This window comes from Parus major, chromosome 1 (assembly GCF_001522545.3).
Source record: "Parus major isolate Abel chromosome 1, Parus_major1.1, whole genome shotgun sequence".
Taxonomy (NCBI): domain Eukaryota; kingdom Metazoa; phylum Chordata; class Aves; order Passeriformes; family Paridae; genus Parus; species Parus major.
In genome coordinates, this window is record NC_031768.1 from 97,972,856 (window position 1) to 98,000,364 (window position 27,509).

Here is a 27,509-nt window from a genome sequence, read left to right on the forward strand (position 1 = left end):
GTTGTGTGATGCTCTTGTTTATGACTGCTGAGGTCTATTTGTGTCCCTTTTGTCTCTTTTACTAATGGATGCAATTGAATCTTTGATTGAATTTTAGTGTTCTTTTAAATAGCAAGTGAGTCGTATTAGTTCCTTAGAAACCAGCTTTAACTGTCTCCAAGAAAGCCTTGTATGGTACAGAGGAAAGTGAGGAGAAAACTGCCTTGGAAATGCTTGTAGTGAACAGTTTCTTTAATGACATGCTTTAATTATTCAGCTGAAGACACACTTTTCAGATAACTGCAGTTTTTGGCTCTCTGAACTGGGACTCTCCCAGCTCTAGCGTGGCAAAAAACACCAAAGAGTAACCTTGTATACACAGATAGGGAATGAGAAGGCAGAAGAATACTGCACTTTAAGCATGTTTTCTTAACATCACTGTCTTAATGGTGTCTAGTAAAAAAAATTATCTGAATCTTACTGCATTTGTACATTTGTCTGCATTTTTCCTGTGTCTGTTTATCTTAAATATGTCGAATGTTAGTGGCTGCCTTCCTGTAAGAATGTGAGGTTTTCATGTAGTCTCATCAGTCCTTCCTAATCTCCAACTCTGCCAGCAGCTCAGAATTTGGGTCAGAAATATGCAGAGACTATTATAAACCTAACTCTCAACTATGAGAGAAAGTCTCACATCTTGCATTCATTGAAGGGAAAGATGAGCAGTGTGATTGCATCTTAGATGGAACAACCTTAAAAGGTCACTGTAAAATACTTCAGCAGTTAAAATGACAACTCCTCCTCATCAGGCAAGCTCAACAACCTCTAGGTCTGCATTACTTTCAAAGAGCAATGGAGACATGAGATAAAAATAATTGTGAAGAGACATTTTCAAAGGACACATTGACAAAGTTTCCTGTGTTCAAGAAGGATGACTTTCCAGAAAAAATGTTTTTGTGGAAAAATAACAGAATCTTTGCATGAAACTTATTTTTCTTCAGAATCATTGAGCTATAAGGATCTGCTTCAGTCCTCTAAGGTGAACTGCAATTTCAAAACTCCACTAAATTACTTCTACGCTAGTAACTATGATTCCATAACAAGTAGCCTGTATTATTTCAGCTGAAACTAAGAGTCCAGTTGCAGTTACCAGAAGGCAAAGTTCCCCAAACAGACAAAAAAAAAATATTTTCCATAGTCAATAAAGTCAACCAGACAAGTACCTAAGACTAATGAATATCAGGACTTTGTTCTTTTTTGTCTTATTTAGTCAGTGTCATTTCTTCTAAATTCCTGAATTTAACTGCATTAGTTTCCAGATGAGCCCTAATTTATATTTTGAAATGTGAATTTCATTTTTTCAAATTAGATTTTCATAATACACATGCAGGAACATATATTGAAAAGTCAGCTATACTAATGTACATATATTTGAATCCATCATAGATAAAATAGGTATTTAAAGCTTTTAGTTCAGCATGATTAACTTGTAAAATTAACCATAATATTGTAGTACCTTGTTCACAGTGCAGTGCAGATTGAGGTGACGTTCAAAATGCTTGTGCTCCTAACTAGTTATGCTCCTGTCACATAATTTTCGTGTGGAATCAGTGTTTCCTCTGTACTTTATAGGGTATAACCATCAGCGCATCTGTGACAACCAAAGGCAGAAGTCTCCGGAATTCTACAGCAGAACAGCATCGGAATCCAATGTGTATTTGAACAGTTTCCATTACCCAGACCGGAGTTACAAGGACCATGCCTTTGACACGTTAAGCTTAGATAGCTCTGACAGTATGGAGACAAGCATATCAGCATGCTCACCAGATAACATTTCCAGGTAAATCTTCCCTTCTGATCCTGCAATGGTCATAGGATGATAATGAAAAGAGAGAATGTGTACATGTTGACACTGTGACAGTGTGAATGCTGCTGATTGGTTAAGAAAATGTGAAATGACTGGACAGGCATCACATTTGTCTAGCTCCTCATAATCAGGTTTAACGACATCTCACCTGTTTATTGAAAGATGGAAAATAAAAATATGGAAAAGTTAAGTGATAATGCTGAGGTTTACAGAGCAATCAGTGCTTCCTCACCTGATCACTGCAGGGAAGGAATTTTCTCTGATAGGAAATTTCTCAAGGACATGCACCATTGATGAAGTACACTTGTTCTACAGGTCCAGAGTGTTAACCAGCTAGAAGCTTAAGGTGAAACAGCTCCTTAACAGATGCTTAGGCTACCTCCAAAAGTCTTCTTGCCCTTTCCTCTCCCTTTTCTGGGTCAGTAAAAATGAAGAGATGACACTGAAAGGCATGCTTTTCTCATCTTTCAGAGGCTGTCAGCTCAGACACCATTTCTCAGATGAAAGAGATTTCCATGATCTGTGTTAAAAGTCCAGATGAGTCTCAAAATTGTGTGCAAACAATTTTCTCCTGACAGTCTGTCTTTTATTTCTGACATTATGGTAATGCTTTCATCCCTGCTCACAGTCCTACCCCAGCAGTTTCACAAGCATAAGTAGAGGCTGATAATAAAGTACAACATTGTCACAGCACTACAAGAATGAACACAAGGACAGCTTTTTTGGCTAGCATGTAGTGTTTTACTTCACATCTGTTTGCTGTGGCAGGGAAGCCCCTGGCTTTCCCCTTTTAGTCATTATTATTGCAGCACTAAGAGTTTGAGAAAATACCAGTGGCAGTCATTCTCCTGGCTGGTTTGCTTGGGCTTTTTTGTAATGGTTGGTGTGGTATTGGATTTTTTAAAGGAAAATGCATTAGGACTTGGGTTTCAAGGATTTCTGTTTTAAATGGATAGTCAGCAAGTTTCTGATAGCTGGAGACAGGCTAGTAACTAACTCTGTGCATTGATCTAATGTGCCAGTGATATGAAACCTTTCTCTCTGACTTCCTGCTCTGACCATTTGGAAGAAGGACGGTCTGTGTCTGAGTTTACCATCTTGTAAGTCCAGTCTCCAGCCCAGGACTGGGAAGCCCCAACAGCTGTTCAATTTCACTGGTACTCTTTGCTCTTCTGCTTCCCTCTGACTCTTGCATGCCAGAAGGAAAACGAAAGGAAGCAACACAAAGAAACAAATAGCCCAAATCAATACAAAACCCAGAAAACCTTTACAGCAGATCTTTCTGTTTCTCACAAGGCAAACTTTGGTGAAAGAAGAGTGTGACCTAATTTTGTTGATTAAATCTCTAAGATAGGCAGTAAATCTTCCTTGACAAAATTTCCCTTAAGTAAAATTAATGGTGTTTGAGAATATTTTCTAACCATATCAGACTTCAAAGGAAAACAATTAATGTGCTTTGTTCTGACCAATTTAAAATGTATAAGTTATATTTTACTATGTTTAAGACGAGAGAAATACTTTTTTGTAGAAATGCCTAAAATTTTTGGGTGCTCAGAGTACAGAAGAAGCAGAACTGCTGTAGTCATTCATCAGCTCACCAAACATACCTCTTTTTTTGTTAGTGGCTATTGCACTGAGTTGGATCAGAGCACTGTCAACTCCATTCTTAAACTATGTTGGACTGCAAAATATTTCTTTAAATACCAACTATTATTTTAAATAAGAAATAATGGGTTTTTTTTGCAGTGCTAGCACTTCAAATGTTGCAAGAATAGAGGAGATGGAGAGACTTCTCAAACAAGCACATGCTGAAAAAACTCGGCTGCTTGAGACTAGGGTAAGTGTAATTTTGAGTAACTAAGAGTAGGCATGTAAGTTTGGATAATATTCTCCTAATGCAACTTAGAAACCTACCCTGTTACACCTAACAGACACTTAAAAAATACCTCTTCCCCCTTGGCTTCACCTGACAGTACAACCTTGAGCCCATATGCAATATCTGCTGTCTCAAAGGACAAGTTGATGGCAAAATCCCCAGAAACTTGGTCAGCATTGGTGTCACACCTGCTGGGGGAGTTGCTTAAGAAGAACCTTCATTTCTATTCACAATTCTTACTCCAAATTTCAGTCCAGTGTGCTGGATAGATGTTTCTGCCTACTTAAGGGACAAAAAGGTATTTAGCCCTAGCTTAGTAGTGACATTGGCAACTATAGTTTTGCTTATAATTGAAGTTCTATGTATGCTGTGGTATTTAGGAACGGGAGATGGAAGCTAAGAAACGAGCTCTGGAAGAAGAAAAACGCCGCAGAGAGCAACTGGAGAAAAGACTGGAGGAAGAAACGAGCCAGAGACAAAAATTAATTGAAAAAGAAGTCAAAATACGTGAGAAACAAAGAGCACAGGTCAGATATGGGGACATGAAATGGTTTTGAAATGCAAGACTTCCCCTTCATATACAGAAAAGGACTAAGTGTATTTTTGCCAATGGTAAACAGAACTGCTTTCAGCTGAACAGTTGGATTTGGTATTTCTGAGGTGCAGTAGCTTTGCTAAAAGTACGTTTGGGCTCTTGGAGCCAAATACTCATTTAAAGTTAGATAACAGCATAGGTATCTAGTTAGCATTTTATATTTAAGGCATCAATATTAATCCTATAAAATTTGTTACTGAATATAGGCAGAGCAGAATTTTTTGGCCAGAAAACAGACATTAGTGAGTGTGTTAATTTTATAAACCATTGGTATGGAGTTAGTGGGTTTTTCCTTTTGTTTTGCTTTTTCTTTTAATACACAAAATACCTTGAAATGTGAATTATTACTTCCAAACATTTGACTGAAAAGAAGAAGACAAATAAGGAAGGCTTTTTCAGCTCCACATCTACAGTAGAGAGTAAATACTATCTTTTCTAAAGTTAATGGGACTGTACAACTTGAGAAAGATTACTTAATTTAGAAAGTGTTACCTCCCACATATTTTTGCTTCTTCTTTGGGCTTAGAGGTACCTTGAGTGCTCTTTAGGCTTAGGGTTTTGTCTATTTGTTTATTCCTCCAAAACCAATAATATCTGTAAGGTACAGCAAATAGACTAGGCAGTCATTGCTAGTATACCCCAGAGCAAGACAATGTCCCCATCTTAACAGATGTATTTGAGTGCAGAAGATTCCATATGATATTGGGATATCTTTTTGGTTTTATCTGTGCTACCTTTGCTCATGTTTAACTAGCTGTTTCTAGTTAAATATATTCATTCATTTGTTTTTATATAAAATATAATCAGGAATGCTAAATTTTACTTGCTAGACTGCTTTTTTCCTAAGAAATTTTGTTGACAACTCAAGTACGGCCTAAACAATGCAGCACTGTTATCTTTATCCCAAATTAGAGCATGTATGTGTTGTAATAGAATGTCCTGTCAGTTACTGCTAATTGTCAGACTTGGCAGAGAGAAGAAGTCTGAATTGGCAGAAAGACAAAAACATATCTGTCAAAAATGACTGATTTTTTTTTTCTTTTTGCTTTCCTTTGTACAGTGAGACCAATTTTTTTCCCCAGCACGTTTTGACACTCAGAAATGTAAACAAGAGAAAGGAACTCCACCTTTGCACTTGCCAGAACTGGTGCCAGCTCATATCATACAGGACTGTATAATTTTAGAAGGGAGCTAAGAGTTCTTGTGAGCAACATAGCTCCTATTGCACCAAGACGCTCTTAAGAATGCAATGAGGGAAAGTCCCTTTGATTTGAGACTCACAGTGGGATTTAACAGGATAACTTGAGGAATGGAGCAGGGGCAGATTAGTTTCTCCAGGTCACTGACTTCTCTGGAGTCCATGAGGAGAGAGACAGGGAGATGCTCCCTTCACAGATCCTTGAAAGCATCTAAAATCAGCTTCTGTTCCAAAGTAACCTCTCTCTGCCTCAGCTGCAGCAGGAGCTTTCTCTGGGAGACTTGTCTTCTCTGTTTAAAATGAGGGGGTGGTGATTGTGCATAGATCCTCCAGGCACAAAAAGCAGGAATATTCCCTCAGCTGGCAGAGGCTCCAAATCACCATTTCCTCCTGCTTGTTCTCCCAGCTGACACTATCCAAGCTTGGTGCAGAGTCTTGAACTGCAATCAAGAATGAGGCACTGTCTTCTGCACTGCTTTGCTGTCTCTTGCAGAGGGATGCACTTCAGCTCTCCGTACCGTACTGTGAACTAATAATCACAGTTAATTTGTTCTGCAGAAAATAATTCTGTTTTGTTCACCACAATCCCTAACTAACTGGGGATTACAGTTCATTCCCATTATTAATGTTTCCTGCAATAGCATGTTCTTGTAATTTATATATTATACTCTGCATGAAAATACCTGTTGCAGCAGAATTACAATTAAAGAGTGACGTGTGCAGTGAGTACTTGATCCAGAGAAATAAAGGGTTTGCTTAACACCCTACATATGAAGTTCTTGGACTTCATCTAAGGCAGCAACACACCCTTACATTTAATTGCTGTCTTAATTCTAAGACAGCCTTTCTGTGCTGTGGCCTCTGTTTTACCAGTTTATCAGCTGTTGATTTCAAGAAACTTCTATGCTCTATCTGGCTTTTACAGAGTTATCCAACACTGTAAAGTTAGAAGTTTAAAGAATTTTTCTTTTCCAGAAAATTACAGCTGCAGTAAAAGCTCTTTGTTTTTTTTACATTTATTCTTAGACTCTATGAGCAGCTTTCAGTTATATCCTTACAGCAGAAAGGGTAGGAGATGATAAAGCTTCTCTCAAAAAATCATTTGATTTTCTTTTCTCTCCTGTAGGCCCGTCCCTTGACTCGCTATTTGCCCGTTAGAAAGGAAGACTTCGACCTACGCAGTCACATTGAAACCGCTGGGCACAACATAGAGACCTGTTACCACATTTCTCTCACTGAGAAGACCTGCAGAGGCTTTCTGATTAAAATGGGAGGAAAAATTAAAACATGGAAGAAACGGTGGTTTGTTTTTGACAGAAACAAGAGAACTTTTACTTATTATGCAGGTAGGTTACAGGATTGCTGCAAGGATTCTATTTTCTTATCAAACTCAGCTGAGTTATGAACAACTAAGGAGATAAAACCAAGGTTTCCATTTCATTCATTCACTTAGAGGATATGTGAAGCCTTTCCTATAGCATTCAATCCTCATGCCAGGTAAGGCAGAATTGAGCATAAAAAACAAAGCAAAGGAGGAGATGCAGATGGGCAAGAAGAAAAAATGGAAGAAGATCAGATTACAAGTACACAGAATAATGGTTCCACATACTTTATTTTAAAATATTATATGCTTCCTTCAGTGACTGAATGATTTCTTTTACCTTTCAAACAAGAATATAATTCATTATACTTACCATGAAAACTGAAGTGAATTCTTCCACAGTCCTGTGCTTAATGTGAAAAAAAGGTTTTCAGGAAGTTAAACATACAGGGGTAGACTTTATTGAGTTTGCCGTATTTTGAAAGTGTAAGGAGTTTCAGAAGAAGAATAGGCAATACTCTAAAGGTGTTTCTATACACAAAGTTGTGTTACACCGTATATGGAGCCATTATAAACATTATGTTACTTTGTTATCTTAGAGTAAACCCAGAAATGGGGAATTTAAGAACATACTTACTTCTCCAAATGCTGTGCAAATATGCATGTAGTTTGACTGAAGTTTCAGTTCTGAGGAAGTCATAAAAGTAACAAAGTGCTCTGAATATTTATTGTTCAGAGAGGCCAGAAAGAGGCATGTGTAGGATGGTCATTGCTAAGATGCAGAAGAAAACACCGAGTACAAAAACCACCCAAAGAGTTTCACTTACTTTATTAACAAAACTGCTTTCCAGCAACTCATAAGTAACTCAAAATTGAATTCGTTACATTTGTTTATTACATACCCACTGAACAGTTTGCAGTAATACAATGAAGAATGTGGCAAATATTTTTTGTTTTGTTCTTAACATCTGGTTTATTGGTTAGGAAGGCCTGTAACACAGGCAGTAAGACAGTAAGTGTTCCCATGGGGTACTGATCTTTTTTTGACTTTTTTTAGTAGTTATGTTAACATTTAATGGTTTCACTTTTGAGTGCAGTACTGTTGCCATAATATAATCTCAATTACCAAAGAAAACTTTTGCTAATGTCTCAAAGACTTCAGCCAACAAGCAGAGTTTTATGAGAAGTCTGTACCAGTTGCACTAAAATGCTGCTGCTTGTATGAGTAAGGATTCATCTAGATCTTTAAATACGTAGTAGATTTCCAAAATAAATATTGGTGCTGTTAATGCAGAGTAATTGATCTCTTAAGTGAATGTACTGAGATAATGCTTTAGTTCTGCCACTGCACTGAACCAGGAACTTACCCTGAAGTCTGACAGCTTCATGTGGTGACTGCAGCATCTGCACTTTGTGATCTGAGAATTCAGGGAACTCTACCAAGACTCTCTCAGTGGGAGCTTGTGGGTACCTGAAATAGTCTGGTATTCCCCCCAGATGGGCCTTGAAAAGAGAGTGGATCCCTTGCTTACTTACAGTGCACAGACAGCTTTATATAGTTCTGTGTTTATCTCAGTGTAACTACAGCGTGCTGTAACCTCATAAACCTGCACCTCAGTGTTTCAGTACTGCTTCTCTGGGGCTGGCAGACAGAGTCCCAAAGCTGCATCCTTTTGCCATATTATGAAGCTTTCAGAATTGCCTGCAGCTACACATAGGATGTAAACTGAGTTCCCCAAGTGTTTAAATGACAGCAGAATCCCTCATGGGACTGATAAAGATGTCATCATTGTTCAGTGTTGAGATGATTCTATGACTTGGTGGCAGAAAGCATTACATTCCCCTAATACAGAAGTGCTGAGAATGAAAGGAAGTTTGCTTTTCAGTGTCCACACGCAGCTGGGGACCTTTTTCACTGCAGGAAAGTGGAGGGTGTATGCTGCCCTATCCTCCTCCTTTTTCTTGTGAAAAATTAGAGTGACTCTTAAGTTCACATGTGAAGAAGCCTTTATTTTTGAAAAAGTACATGCACAAACTATGTTCTAATGTAAAGATTTTGCTGTCAGATTGTATTGAAAATTTGATTATCATTACAGTTTCCCCTGAAGGCAAACTGAAGGTCTTAGCCTGCAAACTGTGTCAATTCAGGTTGATTTTCATGGAATTGGAAGAGTGGATATATCTGAGAGACATCTGTCCTTCTGTGGGCTAATACCCTCCATAACATTTAGACACTTCAGTGAAGGGAGTGATTTGCAAATAGATGAGGAAATTACAAAAGCTTTTAACCTTGGAAGCTAGGTGAAAAACAAGACATATTAAAGTCAAAAATGCATCTCTCAACAAATCCAACAAACTAGTAAGAAAGGTTGAAGGTTTCCATGGGATTTCAGAAGCAGAACTGTTAAGTCAGTTGCTTATCAGCTGAACATATATGGAAATGCAAATTAAGCTGTTGCTTTTTACTATTCATTTCGGTTCTGAAGTCATTCTCTCTTTTCCATTTTAGACAAACATGAAACTAAATTAAAAGGTGTAATATATTTTCAAGCTATTGAAGAAGTCTATTATGATCATCTAAAGAATGCATATAAGGTAAACTTTGTTACTGCTGTTTTAACCGTATATCATATAGAGTACTCAAAGCTGAGTAGCTGCTGTAAAGTTAAAGGGAGAGCTAACGTTATTGGGGGGAAAAAAAAGAAATACTAAAAAAAAAATGCTGGAGTGGAGGAAAAGGAAGAGGAGGCTAAACAGTGATTAGCATCTGTTTTGGGTTTTTTTTTATATACTGATGGAAACAGAGGTAAGTGTGTATCTGCAACGTGGGATTTGCTACCAGGAGTTCTTTAGTCCAGGGACAAGACCATTGAAATCAGTGGCTTGGACAAGTCAAGGGTTGGCTGCATGCCTCTGTCCTGGGGGGGAGTTAACTGTGCCAGCAGCTCATGGAACCCCGTCTCTCATCTGTAATTCAGGTGAGCTGTGAACAAATTGTGAAAGCCACTGGACGGAGTGGGGGAGTTAGTTATTTGGGCATGAAACAACAGCTTGGAGTCCTGTAGTGCTGTATAATAGTCTACTGGGAAAATGCTGTAAAAGGTGTTTATAGCAGCTACAAACACTTTAAATTGCATCTCTGCTGCAATATAAGATGCAGTGGTACAGCATTTCTTCTTAACCCTATTCATAAAACTCCCTGTAAGCAATTCCACTTCTGGTACTAATAAATAGCTTTGATTTCACTCTTTTGATGCCTTCTTTGTGTTTTATTCCAGAGTCCCAACCCGTTGCTGACCTTCAGTGTTAAGACCCATGACCGCATCTACTACATGGTTGCTCCTTCTCCAGAAGCCATGAGGATATGGATGGATGTGATTGTTACAGGTGCAGAAGGGTACACCCACTTCATGTTATAATAAACAGGGAGCAATAGGGCATCCTGCAATAACGTACCTAGTGAAGTTAGCCATAGCTAGTGACAGCTGAAAAGCCAGCCAATGTCCCAGAAATGTCCTCCTTATGATGTGCACCCAAAACCTCAGGTTGAGAGGGGGTTACAAATGCATTGAAAAGGGGGGGTTGTTAACTGTTGTAGTTGATCTTTATAGGAATGAACGAGCTAAAGCTGTTGAGAGAATCATAGTGCTCCAAAATGGATAATCAGGCAATTTTAATTACAGCATCTTGATTGAATGATAAGTTTCTACAAATTCTCTTACACAAATTCTCATTACGAGAATGTCTTCATAAATTTTTACTGAACAGTTTACAAATGTGTGTGTTCTCATTGGTATGCAAAAATGAAACAAAAAGGTGTAATAAGCATATATTTTAATATGCAACATTTGACATTTATAGATGATTAGGTGACTTTTTAAAACTTTTAGTCAAATATTTTATAAAAATAGAAACAAAGAAGCAGCCCTAAGGTACACACGATTCTAGCCTTAGTAGATAAGTGTTACAACAGAGCCAAAGAGTTACATGATTCCCTTACTTTTTCATATTGTTACTTGTACCTAACTTTCTGTAAGGGGACAGTGCCAAAACTCTTAATGACTTTTAATGTAATTAAATTGTTATATTCTGTATGTTCAAACACTTCTTGGAAACAACTGTATGTTTAAAGTTTGCATCTATGGAGCTCAACAACAACAAAAAAAAGGATAGCTTTATAAAGATGCATTTTTGTCCACAAGGATGAGAAACAGGTGGAACACAAGATGGAAACACATGTATTAGCTTCCTCATAAAGAGGTTTTTTTTTTTTTAATCTTCCCTGTTAAACAGAATAAGCTGATTCTGGACCCTACAGCAATTTTCTTTTATGCAGTAAGGTCCCACATACTCTGTGCCAAGTGAATGCTCTGTTGAAATCTCTTAAACATTGCCTGCCTTGAAGCCAGCACCAAAATCTCTACCTATCTGAATTCTGTGGAGCCAAGCTTTCAGTCCCAGAGAGTTGTTTTGTTGTTTAATGTCTATCTGCACAGAATAATGCTGTTAAATAGAATAAAATGAGAGAGGTGAGTTCTAAGAGTTTATACTAAGCAGTGTATGAATAAAAAACCCTGAAAGTTTGAAGTAGTAGGGATTGAGATTCCTAAAACAGCAAAAATACTGAGGGTGCAGCGGTCTCCCATTTTAAAATCACCTCCAAGTCCTTGAGTAATATTGCAAAACTATAAATCAATTAATTGAAATGAACTTCAAGAAAGTGTCATGACTTTAAAGAGGTTCTATTTCAATAATTGAAACTTACATGCTCTGTGGTTTGTGTACTAGAAGAAAGCACATTAGCCTTTTTTCTTTCCTTGATGAAAAGTTAATGGCTTTTGGCTGGAGAAATAAACTGAAAACAGAATAGAAGTATGCTGGCAGAATATTTTTGTTACACTTTTTAAACTCTGTAACTGTAATGAACAGGTTTGTGGTATACACAGGTGATGTGGTTGTTCTAGCATGACAAACATCAGTTTTGACTTGAATTATAAAAGAAAAGACTGTTGTTGCAAGGTAACTGTTATCATCTGTGCAGATCACAGCCTGTAACCTATAATTTAAAACACTTTCAAATAAATTGCTTTTGTTTATACAGTTATTATTTTTTCCCTGATGTATCTTGATTTTATTCCTATGTATACTTATAAAGGTTTTCTAATAATGATTTTTGTATCCTGCATGCTGCAATGAAGGCATTTCAATAAACATTTTTAAAAATGCACTTGTTTCAAATATTTTCTTGCTGCATTTTCCTGAGACATTTCTGCTTTTAAATAGTTGTATACAGTTGTGCAAACAATACTGTATTTCTCAGTAACATTTAATTGAACTATTCTATATATTTTCCTATAAAAGAACTATGGAAGAACTATGGAAAATAATTTCGGAGGGCAATGAAATTAGGAGTGTAGTCTGTTTTCTGCATGTACATAATACCTTTTCCATTTTTTATGAATCTGTTTGAAAAATTTATCACCAGCTTTGGATATTGACAATTTTTTTGGTTTAACTGCAAATCAGAATTTGCTTGAGTTTAAGGATTTTTGAAGTTTTCCCAATATTTGACTTAGACATGACCTGAATCAGAGTATTAACTCACTGTGGAAATGAAAACCAGTGTGGTTTTCTGACTGATTTGTTTTCTCTAAGTTTGCCATCATCATCATGAAGTGGGGTGGGTTCTGTAGTGGAGTACATCAAGACAATGTAAGTAGAGCACGGTGGTAGGCACCCCCTTTTATGATCAGTCTGCACTGATCATACAAAGCCCTTCAAGCTTACCCTGAAGGCTCTCAGGCAATTGCAGACCACAGAGTCTGTCTTAAAAACCACCTCTGCTGTGTTCCATGACCTACAGGTGCTGGCCTGGTGCTTGGATGGGAAAACACCCTTACCTTGGCAGGCACTGACCTCTCCTAGAGTTTGTTTTCATGTGGGAGGTTGGATATCAGGAAGAATTTCTTCACAGAAGGGGTTGTCAAGCATTGGAATGGGCTGCCCAGGGAGGTGGTGGGGGACATCCTTGGAGGTATTCAAGAAATGATGGGACGTGATGCGTAGCGCTATGGTCTAGTTGAAGTCGTGGTATTTGGTCAAAGGTTGGACTCAATGTTTGAGATATTTTCCAATCTAAATGATTGGTAGTTTCTATGATTATTTTATTTTCTTTGTGGCTGCCATGGCCTGTATATAAGAGGGTACAGTGCATAAAGATGTAGTTTTGGCTCCTGTGCTCATCTATACTGAGAGAAGGTGCGGAGGTGTGAGCCCGTGAATGAGGTCCCTTCTCAGCCATCTCTTCTTGAGGCTGAGCAGGCCCAGGCCTTTCCCTCGGCCTCTCCTCCTAAGAAAGGTGCTCCAGTCACCCTCCTTGCCTGTCGCTGGACCCGCTGCAGGAGCTCTGTGTCCCCGCCGTGCTGAGGAGCCGGACACAGCACCCCAGAGGTGCCTGACCAGGGCTGAGCAGAGGGCCTGGATCACCTCCCTCCACCTGCTGGCAACGTTCCAATGCACACCCTTGGCCTTCTTAGCTGCAAGACACAGCTGTCTCGGGGGAAACACGCACACTGGGACATGATCGCTCAAGTCTTTGTTTTTTTTTCAATTGACACAACTTTGCAGTTTCCCAGGGAGGCTCGGCCCTGAGCGCAGAGCCCCGCCCGTCGCTTCAGGCGGGGGAGGCGGGCGGCGCGTGCGCGGGCGGCGGCCATGGCGGCCATGGCGGGAGCGCTGGTGCGGGCCGGCCGCACCGCGGCCCTGCGGGGATCGCCGTCACCGCTGAGGGCGGCCCGGGCGCTCCTGGGTAAGGGAAGGGCCGCGGGGAGCTCGGAGCAGAAGGGGTGCCTGTCGGAGGGGAGAGGATGTGTGTCGGTGCCGGCTGTGACGGCCGCCGGGCGGCTCTCGGGCAGCTGCGGGTGGCACCCTTTCCTCCCCTTCAGCGCCGTCTCCACCGGGAAGGGCCGGGGTGCGGCCCTCTGGTGGGGATGGGCGCCTTAAACTCGGTTCCCTTCCGACGGGGTTCCTCACAGGCTTCTCCTCCCCGCCAGGCTCTCGGGGGGGCTCGGTGTCTGTGCACGGGGCAGGACAGCTGCTTTCCCAGGTGTGTTTTGTTGGCTCCAAGCTCTTGTCCATGGTGAATTTTGAGGAGCCAGTTCGCTTGATCGGGTGTGAAACGTGCGTGCCTGTAAAGCTCCGCCAGGCACCTGAAAAACTTTGCTGGCATCGACTTCTGGGTGAGATCGGTCTCTGCCCAAACACGCAGTGTCCCTTCCTGATGTGTCAGACCTCGTGCTTGTCTGACCTGTTGAGTTTTATTCATTGCCTTTGATCGGACAGATGAATGTCATCTGATGTTGCTCAATAAGTAAAACTTACTTGCCCCTAGGGGTGCACATTTTGTAGCTGTATAAAAGCTTGAATGCAGGGGGATTTTGTTACTGTGTTTTTCTTCCTTTCTGTGTGTTTATAACAGTACCATTATGGGAGTATCTGTTCATTTGAGTGTGTCTTTAGATGCTTTGGGACCAGGCCAAGCAGCAGTTCCTGCTGGAATGAGGGTGGTTTGTGAACCCAGGTGTGGACAGAGCTGAGTCCATTACCTGTCACATCAGCCTTAATCTGCTTCTGCTGGAAGTGGGGAGATCTCAGTGCAGGAACCTTCCCAGAGTTGTTCAGGGAACTTCTTTGGCTTTAACACTGGTCTCAGTCACAGTTTCTGGTGTTCATAAAAGTGCACAGTGACTCTGGTATGAAGAGAGTTCCATAGATACCATCAGGCAAGGCTCATGTGTCTTCCCGTAGCTATCCCCTTCTGTCTGTAAGTTGCTTTTATAAACACTAATACCTGCCTTGCACCCCTCAGAAATGCTTCCCTGCTCTTATGAAGGTCTTTCCTAAAATAAGGCAAAGAAATTGCTGGGTAGCTGCTGATAGTTTTGTCTGTCTAAACAGAAGTCTGAGAGGGTGACTGCATTGAGCTCTGCTTTTGGGTTGGCTGCAGTGGCTGTTTTAGGGGTTTGCATTATTCAGGTTGAGATTGCTGCTGGTGCTTCCATTAACTTGTTAAATGGAAGAATAGTTTGTGAAATAGCTTAGACAGTGGTTCTGTCTTGTAGCTGCAGTTGGCAGGCCCAGTGTCAGAGTAATTTGAGGACACCTCCAGAGTGCTGCAGCATGGAAGACAAGTGGTTTCAGAGATGGCTATCAGGGCTTAAGGGGGAGAAAAATACTCCAATTATTTTTCTATTAAATTTAGTGCTTTTTGGTGTGTCTGCTCTTACTGGTACTTGAAGAATTGTCTGGTTTAGTGAGAGAGACACAAACAAAACTACAAAAAATGGATGCATCTGAATACCTTTACTGTGGAAGTCATTCACATTTATAAACAACTCATGCCTCAGTAGGATAAAGAACTACCTCATTGTTTGAGGAGCTATTTAATGGTTTTAATCCATAGTTCAAATGATAAATTTTTTGTTAGACTGTAGAAAAATGCTGAATGCTAGCTGCACCCTGTATCTGTTATGTATCCACACTTACCCATGCACATCCAAGTTTAACAACAAACTAGTCCCCCAAAACCCTTTGAATATAATCTCTCTGATAGTGACAAAACAGAACTCAAAGCTGCAGGACAGTTAAGTTGTGTGATTCTGTCAGGGCTTGGGTTTTGCACTATTTATCCCCCCCTAGGAAGCCCTGAGACTTTATTTCAGGTTGCATAGTTTCTGTGCCCCACTGCTGAAGAGCCAGTCATCTTCTAATCTTAAGAATTAGGAGTGTCAAAGTCTTAGAAGACTTGGCCAGGCTTTCAGTTTAGCAAATTACCATGCTGAATTGGATAATAGAGTGGATTAAGTCTCCTAAACAGCTCTCTACAAATTACTTGTCCTTACCTGCAGTAGAGGTAAACTGACTGCTATAGTTAGATTAAATCCTGTAGCAGCTGTTGAGATTCAGCAGAATTATTAATTAGTTAGCATTTCCTCTGTAAATCTTATTTCCTTGTTTGATGTTATTTATTTCATTTGGTTTAAACAATGCTAATGTTGTTTTATGCTCATTATGATGAAAAAGTTAGTCAAAGATTCTTCCCCAATTCTTGATTATGAACTTGTCTGTATATCTCCATATATTGTGTGGATCCAGGGTTTTGATAAGGGTTCAGTATTATGCTTCTGTTTTAATTTTCATGAAAAATTTCTCACTTCATGTACTTGTAAAATTCCATTGCACAGAGTACACTAGTCTCAAAATTAGGCTTTTTGAAAATAAAAGGTTAAACTAAGCAGATACTAAATGGGAAGGTTTATTTTGTGAAATGAGTAAATGTATTCAAGATGTGGTATGAAGAATGAGGACTGATGAAGTCTAGGAAGTCTTAGTGTTCGTTTTCAGTCAACCACTTTGTTAATTGCTGAGTGAATTCTCTGTGGTTGGCGTTTAATGATTTGAGAATGAATCACAATAAACTTTCTCTTTCAAGTTCATCAGTACTTGTCAGTCATTAAAGAATATAGAAGATGCTTTTTTTGTTCTCTCTTGAGCCAAAATGCCTTATTTTCACATAATATATCCATATCTGCCAAACCCTGGGTTTATAGAAATTTGTGTTTCTGCCAAGGTTATCATGATGATTGTACTAAACAGATCCTCTTATTAGTTTGCAGGCTGAAGTCATCAGTCAGCTTTCTTACTCGACCAGATCGACCAAATATTGCTTATCAGAAACTAAAGGGGAGGAATCCAGGGGTTATTTTCCTTCCAGGCTTCAATTCAAATATGAATGGTCAGAAAGCAACTGCCCTTGAAGATTTCTGCAAATCATTAGGTCATGCCTTCATCAGGTACATAGAGGAGTATTGTTCTTGAGAAAATGAAACTAATCTCATGGGTTGTGGGAAGGTTTTAACACAAATACATAAACTTTGGCATTTGGATTGGGATGCTCCCTGTGCTAAGGGAGCTTGTATACCAGATAAGAAGTCTTTCTTCCATTTCCAAATGTAGGATTTCTGTCAGTAGAGACACTGAGGTAAATCAGGAGAATGTATTCTGAAAGTAATTCAGAAAATTCTCTAATTTTCTGTAGTCTAGCCGTTGCTACATTTTACAGTCAGGCTATAGGCATAAAAATTAAGGACCTGGAGTTCTGTTTTGTAAGTTACTATGATAAGCACTATCCTTACCTGCCACATCTGATTAAGTTACCCTGTGTCTTCTGTGGGTTTAAAAGAATATGCCCCTGCTTGGTGATGCTGTCCTTTGATAGATGAGGTGGAATGCTGTGTGTAATAAATCTTTGTATTTGGGTTCAGTGTTTGAAAGAGTTTGTACATTTTAAAAATACCTTTAAAATTGAAGTGTCTGAGGGATTTTTTTTTTGTCTGTAAGGGAAATTTTTTGTCTGTTCTTTTAAATTATGATGTTATATCAAATGGTAGAGAATTGTGTACAACTTAGCTGTGTATGTTACACTTAAACCCTTTCTTTGTGATTTCTGGTCCTGGTGATAGATAGGACCAAGTAAGAAAATACTCAGTGTGGTATTTTGTCCCCTGCTGGTTTGATTATACAGTAGTATTTAGTTAGTTTCTGTGTTGCTGTAGACAGTACTGTGACTTTCATGTTGATGGTTGTTTTTTCAGATTTGACTATACAGGATGTGGAAGTTCAGATGGTAAATTTGAAGAGTGTACAGTTGGGAAGTGGAGGAAAGATGTTCTGTCTATACTGGATGAACTTACCGATGGACCACAGGTTATATTTTATTTTTCAATATAGAATGCTGTTCTTCCCTCAGGGTAGAACCTTGATCAAAAATATGCCATAATAGCTCTGGTCAACAGTAGCTTTTGCTGAACAGCTGACAGCTGCTCACTTCCAAGCTGAATCATTTGAGAGGTTGTATTCATAGGAGCTCTTTTGCAAGCAGGTAGGTCACAAAAATCACAAAATCATGAATGCATGGATTGGCAGAACCTCCTGGAGGTTGTTTATTAGAATTTCCTGCTCAGAGCAGGGCTGTTGTCCCAGAGAGTCTAAGAAAGCCTCCTGGTGGAGGTGCCACCTGACAGGGGACAGGGAATTGTTCCAGTGCAGTGCAGCCCCGTTAAAGAAAGTGTGTGTCACTGACCCATGCTGATGCATTAATTAATGGATTTGCAGGAAGACTACAAGGTACTCCATGTGATAAAATAGCTTTAAAAAACAGGCAGGAGAAGTAGCATTTGATATTCTTCAGTTACTTTAGAAATTACTGTGATAAATTTAGAATCTCCTTCAACCTAGAAACACCTAGTATTGTGTTTAAAACAATTCTCTATTATGAATCACTTTTGTTAACTTATTTCACTGCACTGAGCCTTTACCATGTGCATTTATCTTGAGAAGAAAGCATTAAAGTATGCATATGATACTGAATTGTTTCAACTCTCATTTTGTTTACAGTGTTTCAGTCTCAGACAGCAATAACCAGCCATACCAAACAGAATAATAAATACCAGATCTTGTGGTGCTTACTCAGGCAAAATTTCCACTGGAGGTGACAGCAGTTCTGCCTGGATAAGGACAGCAGGATTATGCCCAAGGTTTAAATAGTTAAACTAAGTGAAAACTGATACTTTGTGCAAGAAGAGAAAACCTAATAGCTATTTCTTGTTAAACACTATCTTTTCTTCTCTTTCTCAAATTTTCTTTTCCAGATTCTGGTGGGCTCCAGCATGGGTGGATGGCTGATGCTTCATGCTGCAATAGCACGCCCAGATAAAGTAGCTGCTCTGGTTGGAGTAGCTGTAGCAGCAGATCACGTTGTAACAAGTTTTAAGAGGCTTCCCATTGAGGTAAATGTTGATGGTTGGCTTTCATGCATTCTAAAAATCTTACCAAGAATTTAAGAAATGATGTTATTAAACTCTGTTTTTCCTGCAAATTTTAGGGTAAGTTTTCTGTGTTTGATTATGTAAGTTTACAGTATGAGACTAGTGTGAACACTAGCCAGAGTGTCATTATACTGCTATGGTTTAGAGGATGTGAAGTCAGATCCCTGCTGTTTGCAGTCCAATAGTTTCAGTGTTGAATATCTTGATATTTGCATTGATTAGATCCTTATGCTTTGAAGGATGGAAAAGTAGCCACTAAAGTAGTTGAGGTGGTGGCACTGGATAAGTATGACACAGGTTGTGTGCATAGAAAGGAAATTCTTCAGGTTAGTGTGTTTGTAAAGACTATAAGATTTAGGTAGTGGGAACTGCCCTTCTGAGATGCTTCCTTGATGGTAATAATGTCTAGTCTTGAGGAAAGTAAATGAGGTATTACATGGCAATGTGTGCTTTAGAATAATGATATTTTCCCAATTTGTTTGGGTTTTTTCTAAGGTACTTTGTAGTGTCAGTATCACCATTTAGAACTCAGATTCTGAAAATACTTAAGAATCTGGAAATGCAGTGTTTAGAGACACCTGTTGTGGCAAAGGCTGATCACTGGAAAATGTCTTTTCCCTAGAGTTTCTCCTTGTTTGAGGATCCGTGAAACGATTGTAGCCAAGGAGATTTACTGTTTGTGGTGGCATTGCATCTTTTTCTTTTCTGATAGATTTTGGCTAAGAACCTTAATTTCATTGGTGAATTTTAACTAGATTAATTTGGAGAGCAGCCTTTGTGACATGGTAAGAGATTTGTCTTCTCAGATGCTGTGAGGAGAGCAGGAATACACTTCTGCTAATAAAAATGAGCAAGGTGAAATTTTGTGCTTGGGTGAGTTTTACTGCTTTTAGAACAGGAATAAGTTGAGGTACTCTTAAGTACTCTTAACATCTCTTTTGTCTATTCTTTGCTCTGTTTTTTTTATAGGCACAAAAAGAAATAGAAGAAAAGGGTGAATGGAAGTATCGAACAAAGCAAAATGAGGAAGGATATTACTCCTTGACCTATGACTTTATCAGAGAAGCAGAAAATCACTGTGTGCTGAACAGTCCTATTCCTGTAACATGTCCCATACGCCTTATCCATGGCATGAGGGATGGTGATGTCCCTTGGGAGATCTCTATGCAAGTTGCCGACCGTGTTTTGAGCAAGGACGTGGATGTTATCCTCCGTAAAATCGGCCAGCATCGGATGAGTGACAAGGAGGATACAAAGCTCCTTGTGAATACTGTTGATGATCTAATTGACAAGCTGTCAACGGTAGCATAAGCTGAAGAGTAGCATTAGTGCATGAGCTCTACACCTGACTCTTTTCCTTGAGTTACAGAAGCCCTGTTCTTACCCAGATGGTGGCAGGCCTGTGACTGTCACAGTAGGAACTAAGCTTTATCTGCTGTTTCCTTACCTCTGTTTGGTAAATACAGGTATTGTATTATTGCTGCATTTGCACACAGTCCAAAGTGTGAAGGAGTGCTGCTATTGTGTTCAGACCCTCTCCTTCACCACTTTAACCGTTTTTTTCACAAATTTCCTACAATTTTGTACTGACATGTTGATTACTTTTTGTTACTATTGGCCTGTACAGTAAAACTTTATTTTTGCATCTTTGACACCTATTGTCCCTCCTCTGTACCATCATTCTATCTTATGTCTGAAACCGTCTGTGCAAGGCAAAATACAGCTTGAGTGTTTACTGAAGTTAGTTATTAGTATAGTGAGTACCATGAAATGCAATAAACAGATTTCAGATAAATGGTTATTTTGTTCTCAAATGCAGTTAAAAAGTGGAAGGCACACCCTGATGGTGTGCTTGGGGTACTGCATAGGGAAGAATTTGACTTTGAAGAATGCAGGGCCTCAAAGCCTTAAGAACTCTTTATCTGTGTTTATCAGGAGGGTGTGTCATCTTCTCCAGGCTGCCTGTCTGTCGTTGTTCATTTGTGGGCCTACTGTTAAGGGAACAATAAATAATCTTGGTGTAAACTGAAACTGGATCAATAAGGTGACTTTAATAGGAACTTCTTCAAAATGGAGAGTACAGTGCCACAGAGCACTAATGCCTGCTTCCCATGACTTGAGAGTTGTGGATTACTGGGAACAGGAAATTCTTCTTCATTACTCTTCTTCTTGTCAAATTGTCTTCTTCAGCTGCTTAAGTCCAACCCTGAGAAGCTGTAAATGGAACTCGATAGTTGGATAATTCTTAAAATGTAAATCCATAGAATTTAATAGGAAATTTATTTAATTGCAAATATGAGTGTTACCTGGGTTTTGTACAGAAATACAGTACCATTCATACAATTGAGAGAGAGGAGCTTAGGTGAGAGGCTGCAATTAATGTGTACTATCAGTCAAAAGCATATAATTGTTTCTGGGTTTATTATTTGAAGTAGTAAATGACATCACTATTGTTACCTTAAAAGACTGAAGCTGCTGGGGGTAAGGTATTTCTAGAGAGTTTGTCATTTTCAGTTTTAGCTATGTCAGTAGAAGTGTGCTGAACAGGGCTTTGCTGAGGTAGTGGGTTTTAATTAAAAACACTACAAACAACTGAAGTAAAAAAAACAAAAATAATCCAAACAGAAATCAAGCAAAAAACCCAGCAACAACAAAACCTACATTTCAGATTGCTTCCTATGAAGTACAGTTTTATTTAGGCTTCAATACTGTGAAAAACAAGAAGCTGTGATATAAAAAAAAATTGAATTTTGATATAAAAGTGAAAAAGATGGCTCTTGTTTAAATGCAGATTTTCTGCTTAAAGTACCAATTCCCTAACTCAATTAGTCACAGAATCATAGAATGGTTTGGCTTGGAAGGGACCTCAAAGATCATCTAGTTTCAACCTCCATGCCATGGGCAGGGATATCTTCCACTGGACCAGGTTGCTCAGAGCTCCATCCAACCTGGCCTTGAACACTTCCAGAAATGGGGTATCCAACAGGCAACATGTTCCAGTGCCTCACAGTAAGGAATTTTTCCCTAATTATCTGATCTAAACCTGAGTTTGAACCCATTCTCCCCCTTGTTGTGTCACAACATACTTTTTAATAAATAGTCTCTATCCAGCTCAGGATAACCTAGATTGGGATAATTGCTTGGGGAATTAGAACATTTCATGAAATCTTGTTCCCAAGTATTTCTGGCATAGACTGGTCTTCTGTTTGTATCACTATGCAATTCACTTTAGCTTTAAAACCTCTGGAATATGTTTTTAACTTTTGAGAAATTAAATGCAAATTGCATTGCTGGAGTTGGAACTGTGTTCATGTTTATGTAGTGTTAAGCAGCTGTCATCTTTATATGTGTTTGTATGACTTGCATCTGATAAGACCTAAAAAATGGATTTTGTGAGTTTTAAAGATGCAGTCAAATCAAAATTACTTCAAAACGTTGTGCCCTAAGCCATGAGGTTTTTTTTTAAATTCAGTTTTGTCACATCTTAGATTGGTTTGGCTCATAATCAAAGAAAAGGCTGAAACAAGTGGACTGCAGTAATTCCAAAGTAATTACTTTTAATTAATTTAATTTAATTAATGCCAAGAGTTACCAGTTATAATAGATGTACTTTTTTGTGACACATATTAAAGTTATTTCAGTGACTGAAAAGTTTTGAGCCTATTTTTTTAATAGGAAGTTCTAAATGTAAACATTCAATTTAGTGCTTCAGACAAGGAAAAGGCTTTGTGTGCCTGTATAAACTGTAGCTGTCTATTCCTCTTGAAGGACTTGCATTGTATTCATGCTTCATGTTAGCCTTTATTAAATAATTGATATTTTACAGTTAAGGTGTCTGTTGCAGTGCCTTAGAGCAAGATAGGTGAAAGCAAATGTGAAGTGGAGCAGTTGTAAATAGTTTTCAGGAGGTTTTTTTTTCCTTGTTTGCTGTTGGTGTTTTGTGTTGTTGCCCCCTCCATTATTCTGCTGTAATAACAGGAGGTGGGAGAATTCAGTGTAACAGGGTTGACACAATTGTTGAGAATACAAAACTGCAGCATCAGTGGCTGAAACCACAGCATTACTGAAAACTCGATTCTAGGGAAGGGGGTTTTGCTGCCACTTGTTTTGTAGTTCTGTTTTCCTTCTCTGCTGGCTACATGGAGATCAGCGGTAGCATTTACAGTGCAGGTGCACCCAGTGTTTGTTACATATGGCCTAAATGCAAAGGCAGAGATGATACTTTCTTCATAAAGACAGTATTCCAGGTAGTGTTTTGAAATTCAGGGAATGCTAGAGTCCTCTCTGTGCTCGCTTTTTGGTTTTCTAAGTCTGGTTTGCTTAAGTATGAAGAGCTGGCTCTGAGGAAGACCTTGTGCAGACAGACCTTTTTCTCTGACTTTGCTGTGGTAGTTCCATTGATACTTTCATGTATATATATATATACTTACTTTTACTTTGCAAGCATAAGCATTTTCCCTGTGTTCATGCAGGAAATTACTAAAGTTTTGACTGTTGTCATCTTGGCATGTTCAGATGACTGAAAGAAGGCATAGTGATAACTAGAGAGATTTGCATCCTACCTCTGAGCCACTGTTGACCTACCAGGAAATTCTGACAATCTGAAATAATGGCATTTTCACATATTAGTGTCATTCCAAATTGGTACTGTTTTGTCCACTGCATTAATGCCTACACAGGCATCTACTAATATTCTCCATATTAGTCATGTTTAAAAACTAGTATTTCATTCCTCTGTAGAGATACTGTATTAAAATAGGATATTACACACTTGGAAAGCTCTGCATGGTGAAGATTCTTAAAATCCTTTCTAATGAATTATGTTCTGGTTTGGTTGTTTGGTTTTTTTAACAGACTGCTGATTTGTTGACAAATGCAAAGTATATTTAGTGAATATATAATGTACATTTCCTCAACAATAATTGATTAACATGAAATAATCAGTTTCTAAAGCATATTCAACTTGTTTCCTAATAAACAAGTGCTCATATTCTGCTTATATTGAGCTGTACTTACACAGTTTTAGATACATATATTTTTATCTTGTTAAATATTCTAATTGTTTTGTCTCTCCTCTTGTTTGACTTTGTATTACACACCAGCTGGCTTGGGTTTCTTGGTTTTGGGGGGTTTTTTGACTTAATTGGTGGTGTTTCATTTAGTTTCAGTTTAACTAAGCTGTTTTCTCTTGCTTCAACACTAAATGCAAACAAGGCAGTGTTCACAAAAAAGCCTGTCTGGATAGGCCTTAGAAGAACCACCTCCTGCTGTTTCATTTTTATGTTAATTTTGGTTACATGCTCTCTTGGACATGCTGTTATTCAATGGGGCTAAAAGATTTATGGTACCATACTTTTCATATCAAATTAAAACGTGCTTAGAAAGGAACATTCAACTGGTGACTTGTCTGCAGCTGTTCAAGTATCTTCAGTGCTCTGCTCATGGTTCAACACAGATTTGCAACATTTTCTGAACCAGTGCTGTGGTCAGAGTTTCTACATTAGGTTTGTGCTTGTAATTTCGTTTTCCTCTGTGGCAGGAAAAAGCCCAAACAAGTGGGAGGGAAAATTCTGTCCTGGAGAACAATGAGATTTGAACTTGTTTCCTAAGCTACTCAGTTAAGCTGCTACCAAGAGACCTAGCTTATCCTTTCACATTTTTTTAGTTTTTGTAAGTGCTGAAAGTTATGGCCATACTAAAGGCTTGCAGGGTTCTGTGTTTGTCCTGTCTTTGAGATGAGCAATCACTCTGCTTTGTGTTGATGACCAAATTGATTAAGAGGTGTACGAATGTAAAATTCCATCAAAGCTTGGTGAAAATTCATCAGCTGTGTAAGGAATGCAGACAGAAATACCAAACATCTGTGTGCACTATCACCCTTCTAAGTTTGTTCTCAAGTCCAGCCGGGGCAGGAAAGGCAGAGGGAACTCAGCCATTGCATTAAATAGCAGCCAGTTTTCTGAGCATTAGGTTTTAATGCCCCTGTCCATGACACTTTGCTCCTGGCAGGTATTTCCTAGGGGAAGATTTTACTGTTGGGAAAGAGAGGCAGAGATGAAGGTCAGAAATGCACTGCTCATAGATTTACTGCTTGTTGGTAAATTTTTATAGCTCAGTTTTGCTTTGTGACTGTAGCACCTCATCTCTCTTCAATATGTATTTGCCTGTAACAGAAAAATGTTACATTCTTGATCATGTAATGTGTAAATCTAAATTACAGGACTTACTGCAGTTTGGTTGTAGGCTTGACCTTGTATTTCTCTTTAAAGTCTTGCATATGTATGTTATGTAGTTCATCAGTGCTTCTTTTCCATTGAAGAGAAAGGGGCATCCTCCACATGATGCAGTAATTGCAGCTCACAGGTAGACACACATTCAACCTGCTGGAGTCTCTTGATTTGGGTCTGTCAAGGAGCTTCAGCTCTGCATTTATATTTGGAAGGAAAAGCAAATGACAGCTCCTGAAACTTCCAGTTGTTTGGTTCTGAAATTAAAAAACATATTTGAAATGTTTCTAGGCTAGCACGTGAAAGGTTGTGCTCTTTTGGGGCCTTCTGATCTGCACCATGCTGTTCACTTGCCTCCCACGTGGCAACATGAGAAGGTCACTGCTGCCTGCTGGGGTGGCAGCAGGTGCTCCTGTCGGTGGCAAAGGTCTGCTGAACAGCAGCAGGCTTAGGGCTTGGAGTGATGCAAGTGGGCTGCCCAGACTGTAGCCTGGGAAAAGCATTCCCTGAAGGCTGCCTAGGATCAGACCTTACAAGAATCCTCAGTTTTGGGGTTTAATTGTTTATAGCTTGCTGGCAGAAAGTGTGCCAGAATGTGCTAGTCCTTGGGACAGTAGCTCTTGAAAAAGTTCCTTAGGGCAGAGCTAAATCCCTTACCATAAAAAGCAGCATTTATGTAGTTACAGGATTTGATCTTTTAGGCAGTTTTTGATTGTAAATTTTGCTGTCTTTTTCACCTATGTTTCAGTGAAATAAAGTTGTTGCTTCCTTTCTGTTCTACTGTGAGTGTGCATCACAATTTATAGTTTTCAAGCCAAAGTAGTTCTCAGGAGGTACTGTTTTAGCTGGGGACAGATAAGCAATCAGTATGAAACCATCTGGGTTTCTTTCAAAGGACTCTGTTAATCCAGCACAAAACTTAAGAGGTCCTGAGAATACAAATGCACAATTTACTTCCAAGGTCATCTTGAATAATGGAAATGCTGATAATTATATCCACAGGAATTGGTTTCCAGTGCTAAGTGGTAACTGTTTCTGCTGGCAAGCTGCTTGGAAGGTGGTCAGTGACTTACAAAGTCCAGAAACACTCCTGTTCATGGCAGCCTTGTTCTGCAGGCTGGAGTATTGCTGCATTATCTTTTGTCACACAAATAGGAATGGCCTTCTCTCCTGAATTTCTTTTCTTTTAAACCCAAATTTGAGGTGTTCCAAGTATGCACTTGCTTGGGGCAAGGGCATAGCATCTTCAGAGCTGACAAAGAAACCTTTTTGCAGGCGGAAAGGAAGATACTTGCTTAAGTTATCACTTTTTGTCTTCAAGAACCTCGAGATTGTAGATTTCAAAGTATATGGAGAAGTCGGAATTTCTAAAATTAATGTTGTCCCCTGGTTCTGATAACTCTGCCACCTGTTTTTGCACTTTTGAAAAGAAGGCAATATTCCAATACCACCTTTTTCCCCTAGTCCTCTCTTTTTGTAGAACATCTGTAGGTATCTTATGACAAAGCAAGGCCATGCCTAAAACCAAGGCTCTGCAGAGCACTTTCCTGCCATGAAGCTCCCAGAAAAAGGCCCTGTTCTTGAATTGAGCTTGCACTGGACCTGAGCATCCTCTCCACAGCTCTAGAAAACCTGACATCACACACAGACATTCATGCAGGGAGGATCTTTGAGCAGCTCATCAGACATTTCCTTTTGAAGGGGGGTTCTGTAAACCTAAAAGTTTTGGAAAACTCCCTCTTTTTGTTTTGGTTGTTATTTTTTGGGTTTTTTTAAATTTAATAATGAAAGGTCCATTATTGTACAGTGGCATACCAAGGAAATGAAGCCTGGACTTCACAGATATTGCTGGATAGCTTTATGTGATGGGATTCAACCCACCATACTTTGTAAGATGGTGCTTGGGATAACTGAAATACCTGGCTCTTTCTAAGGAATGAATTGCCAAACAGTGACTGACAAAGGTTAATGATTGCTCTGTGGTAGGATAGGTTTTACTTTTTCTTCTATATTCCAGTTGGAAGACATTGAAAGCTATTGAGTTACCCTGGATCTACACATGGGTAGAGCTAGTTAATGTCAGTTTTGTTGTTGATTTTGGTAGCATTTGCTTATAGGCTTACAAAGATTTTTTAAATTTATAGGATAATATTGTGATTATCTGGGAGCATAAGGTGAGTCATGGTGCTTGCAGGCATGAAATGCTACTTCAATTATTCAAGCTTCAGCCCTAGTTTTTAGTCATAAATTCTAGTCTTCTGTTGCCAAGAAAAATAAGTGGACAGAATCCATTTGAAGCCGTAGGTGAAGTGTTCTAATGGTAGAAGCTTCGTGCTGTGAACCTGCTCCTTTCTTCCACATCACATTTCTAACCATCAGGCTTTAATCTGTCTGTGCCTGACATAAGGAACTTGAGCTTCTTCAGTTTTTCTTTAACATGTAGGCACATGTGCTTGCCATTTCTTAACTTCTGGCTTTGGTGAGATAGGTAATCCTTGTGATGTGATTACTGTGAAAGCTCTAATTTTCAATCCTCCAGTTACTAGAATCACTTTTTAAATTTA

The 27,509-nt window shown here is 39.1% G+C and overlaps 2 protein-coding genes across 7 annotated transcripts in view; both read left to right on the plus strand.

The window, feature by feature from the left end:
* Positions 1 to 12,060, plus strand: part of PHLDB2 (pleckstrin homology like domain family B member 2) — a 65,279-nt gene extending 53,219 nt beyond the window's left edge. For all 6 annotated transcript variants that reach the window (XM_015624689.1, XM_015624706.1, XM_015624699.1 and 3 more), the window contains 6 exons: positions 1,609 to 1,816; positions 3,590 to 3,680; positions 4,100 to 4,246; positions 6,639 to 6,858; positions 9,343 to 9,428; positions 10,112 to 12,060. In XM_015624689.1, coding sequence (XP_015480175.1) covers positions 1,609 to 1,816; positions 3,590 to 3,680; positions 4,100 to 4,246; positions 6,639 to 6,858; positions 9,343 to 9,428; positions 10,112 to 10,252 — 893 coding nt within the window. In that variant the 3' untranslated portion in view covers positions 10,253 to 12,060. The remainder of the gene's footprint in view (positions 1 to 1,608; positions 1,817 to 3,589; positions 3,681 to 4,099; positions 4,247 to 6,638; positions 6,859 to 9,342; positions 9,429 to 10,111) is intronic.
* Positions 12,061 to 13,541: 1,481 nt separating this feature from the next.
* Positions 13,542 to 25,723, plus strand: ABHD10 (abhydrolase domain containing 10, depalmitoylase). The gene is made up of 5 exons (XM_015624746.1): positions 13,542 to 13,641; positions 16,501 to 16,684; positions 17,486 to 17,597; positions 18,542 to 18,679; positions 19,688 to 25,723. The coding sequence occupies exons 1-5, from the start codon at positions 13,548 to 13,550 to the stop codon at positions 20,027 to 20,029; spliced, it is 870 nt and encodes a 289-aa protein (XP_015480232.1). The 5' UTR covers positions 13,542 to 13,547; the 3' UTR covers positions 20,030 to 25,723.
* The last annotated feature ends 1,786 nt before the right edge of the window (positions 25,724 to 27,509 follow it).

Bases quoted from the DNA above. Each gene is read 5' to 3' on its own strand.
- ABHD10 (XM_015624746.1), top strand. From the start codon at position 13,548: ATGGCGGCCATGGCGGGAGCGCTGGTGCGGGCCGGCCGCACCGCGGCC. The intron at 13,642-16,500 runs GTAAGGGAAGGG...TCCTCTTATTAG, and splicing joins GGCGGCCCGGGCGCTCCTGG to TTTGCAGGCTGAAGTCATCA. The intron at 17,598-18,541 runs GTTATATTTTAT...TTTCTTTTCCAG, and splicing joins AACTTACCGATGGACCACAG to ATTCTGGTGGGCTCCAGCAT.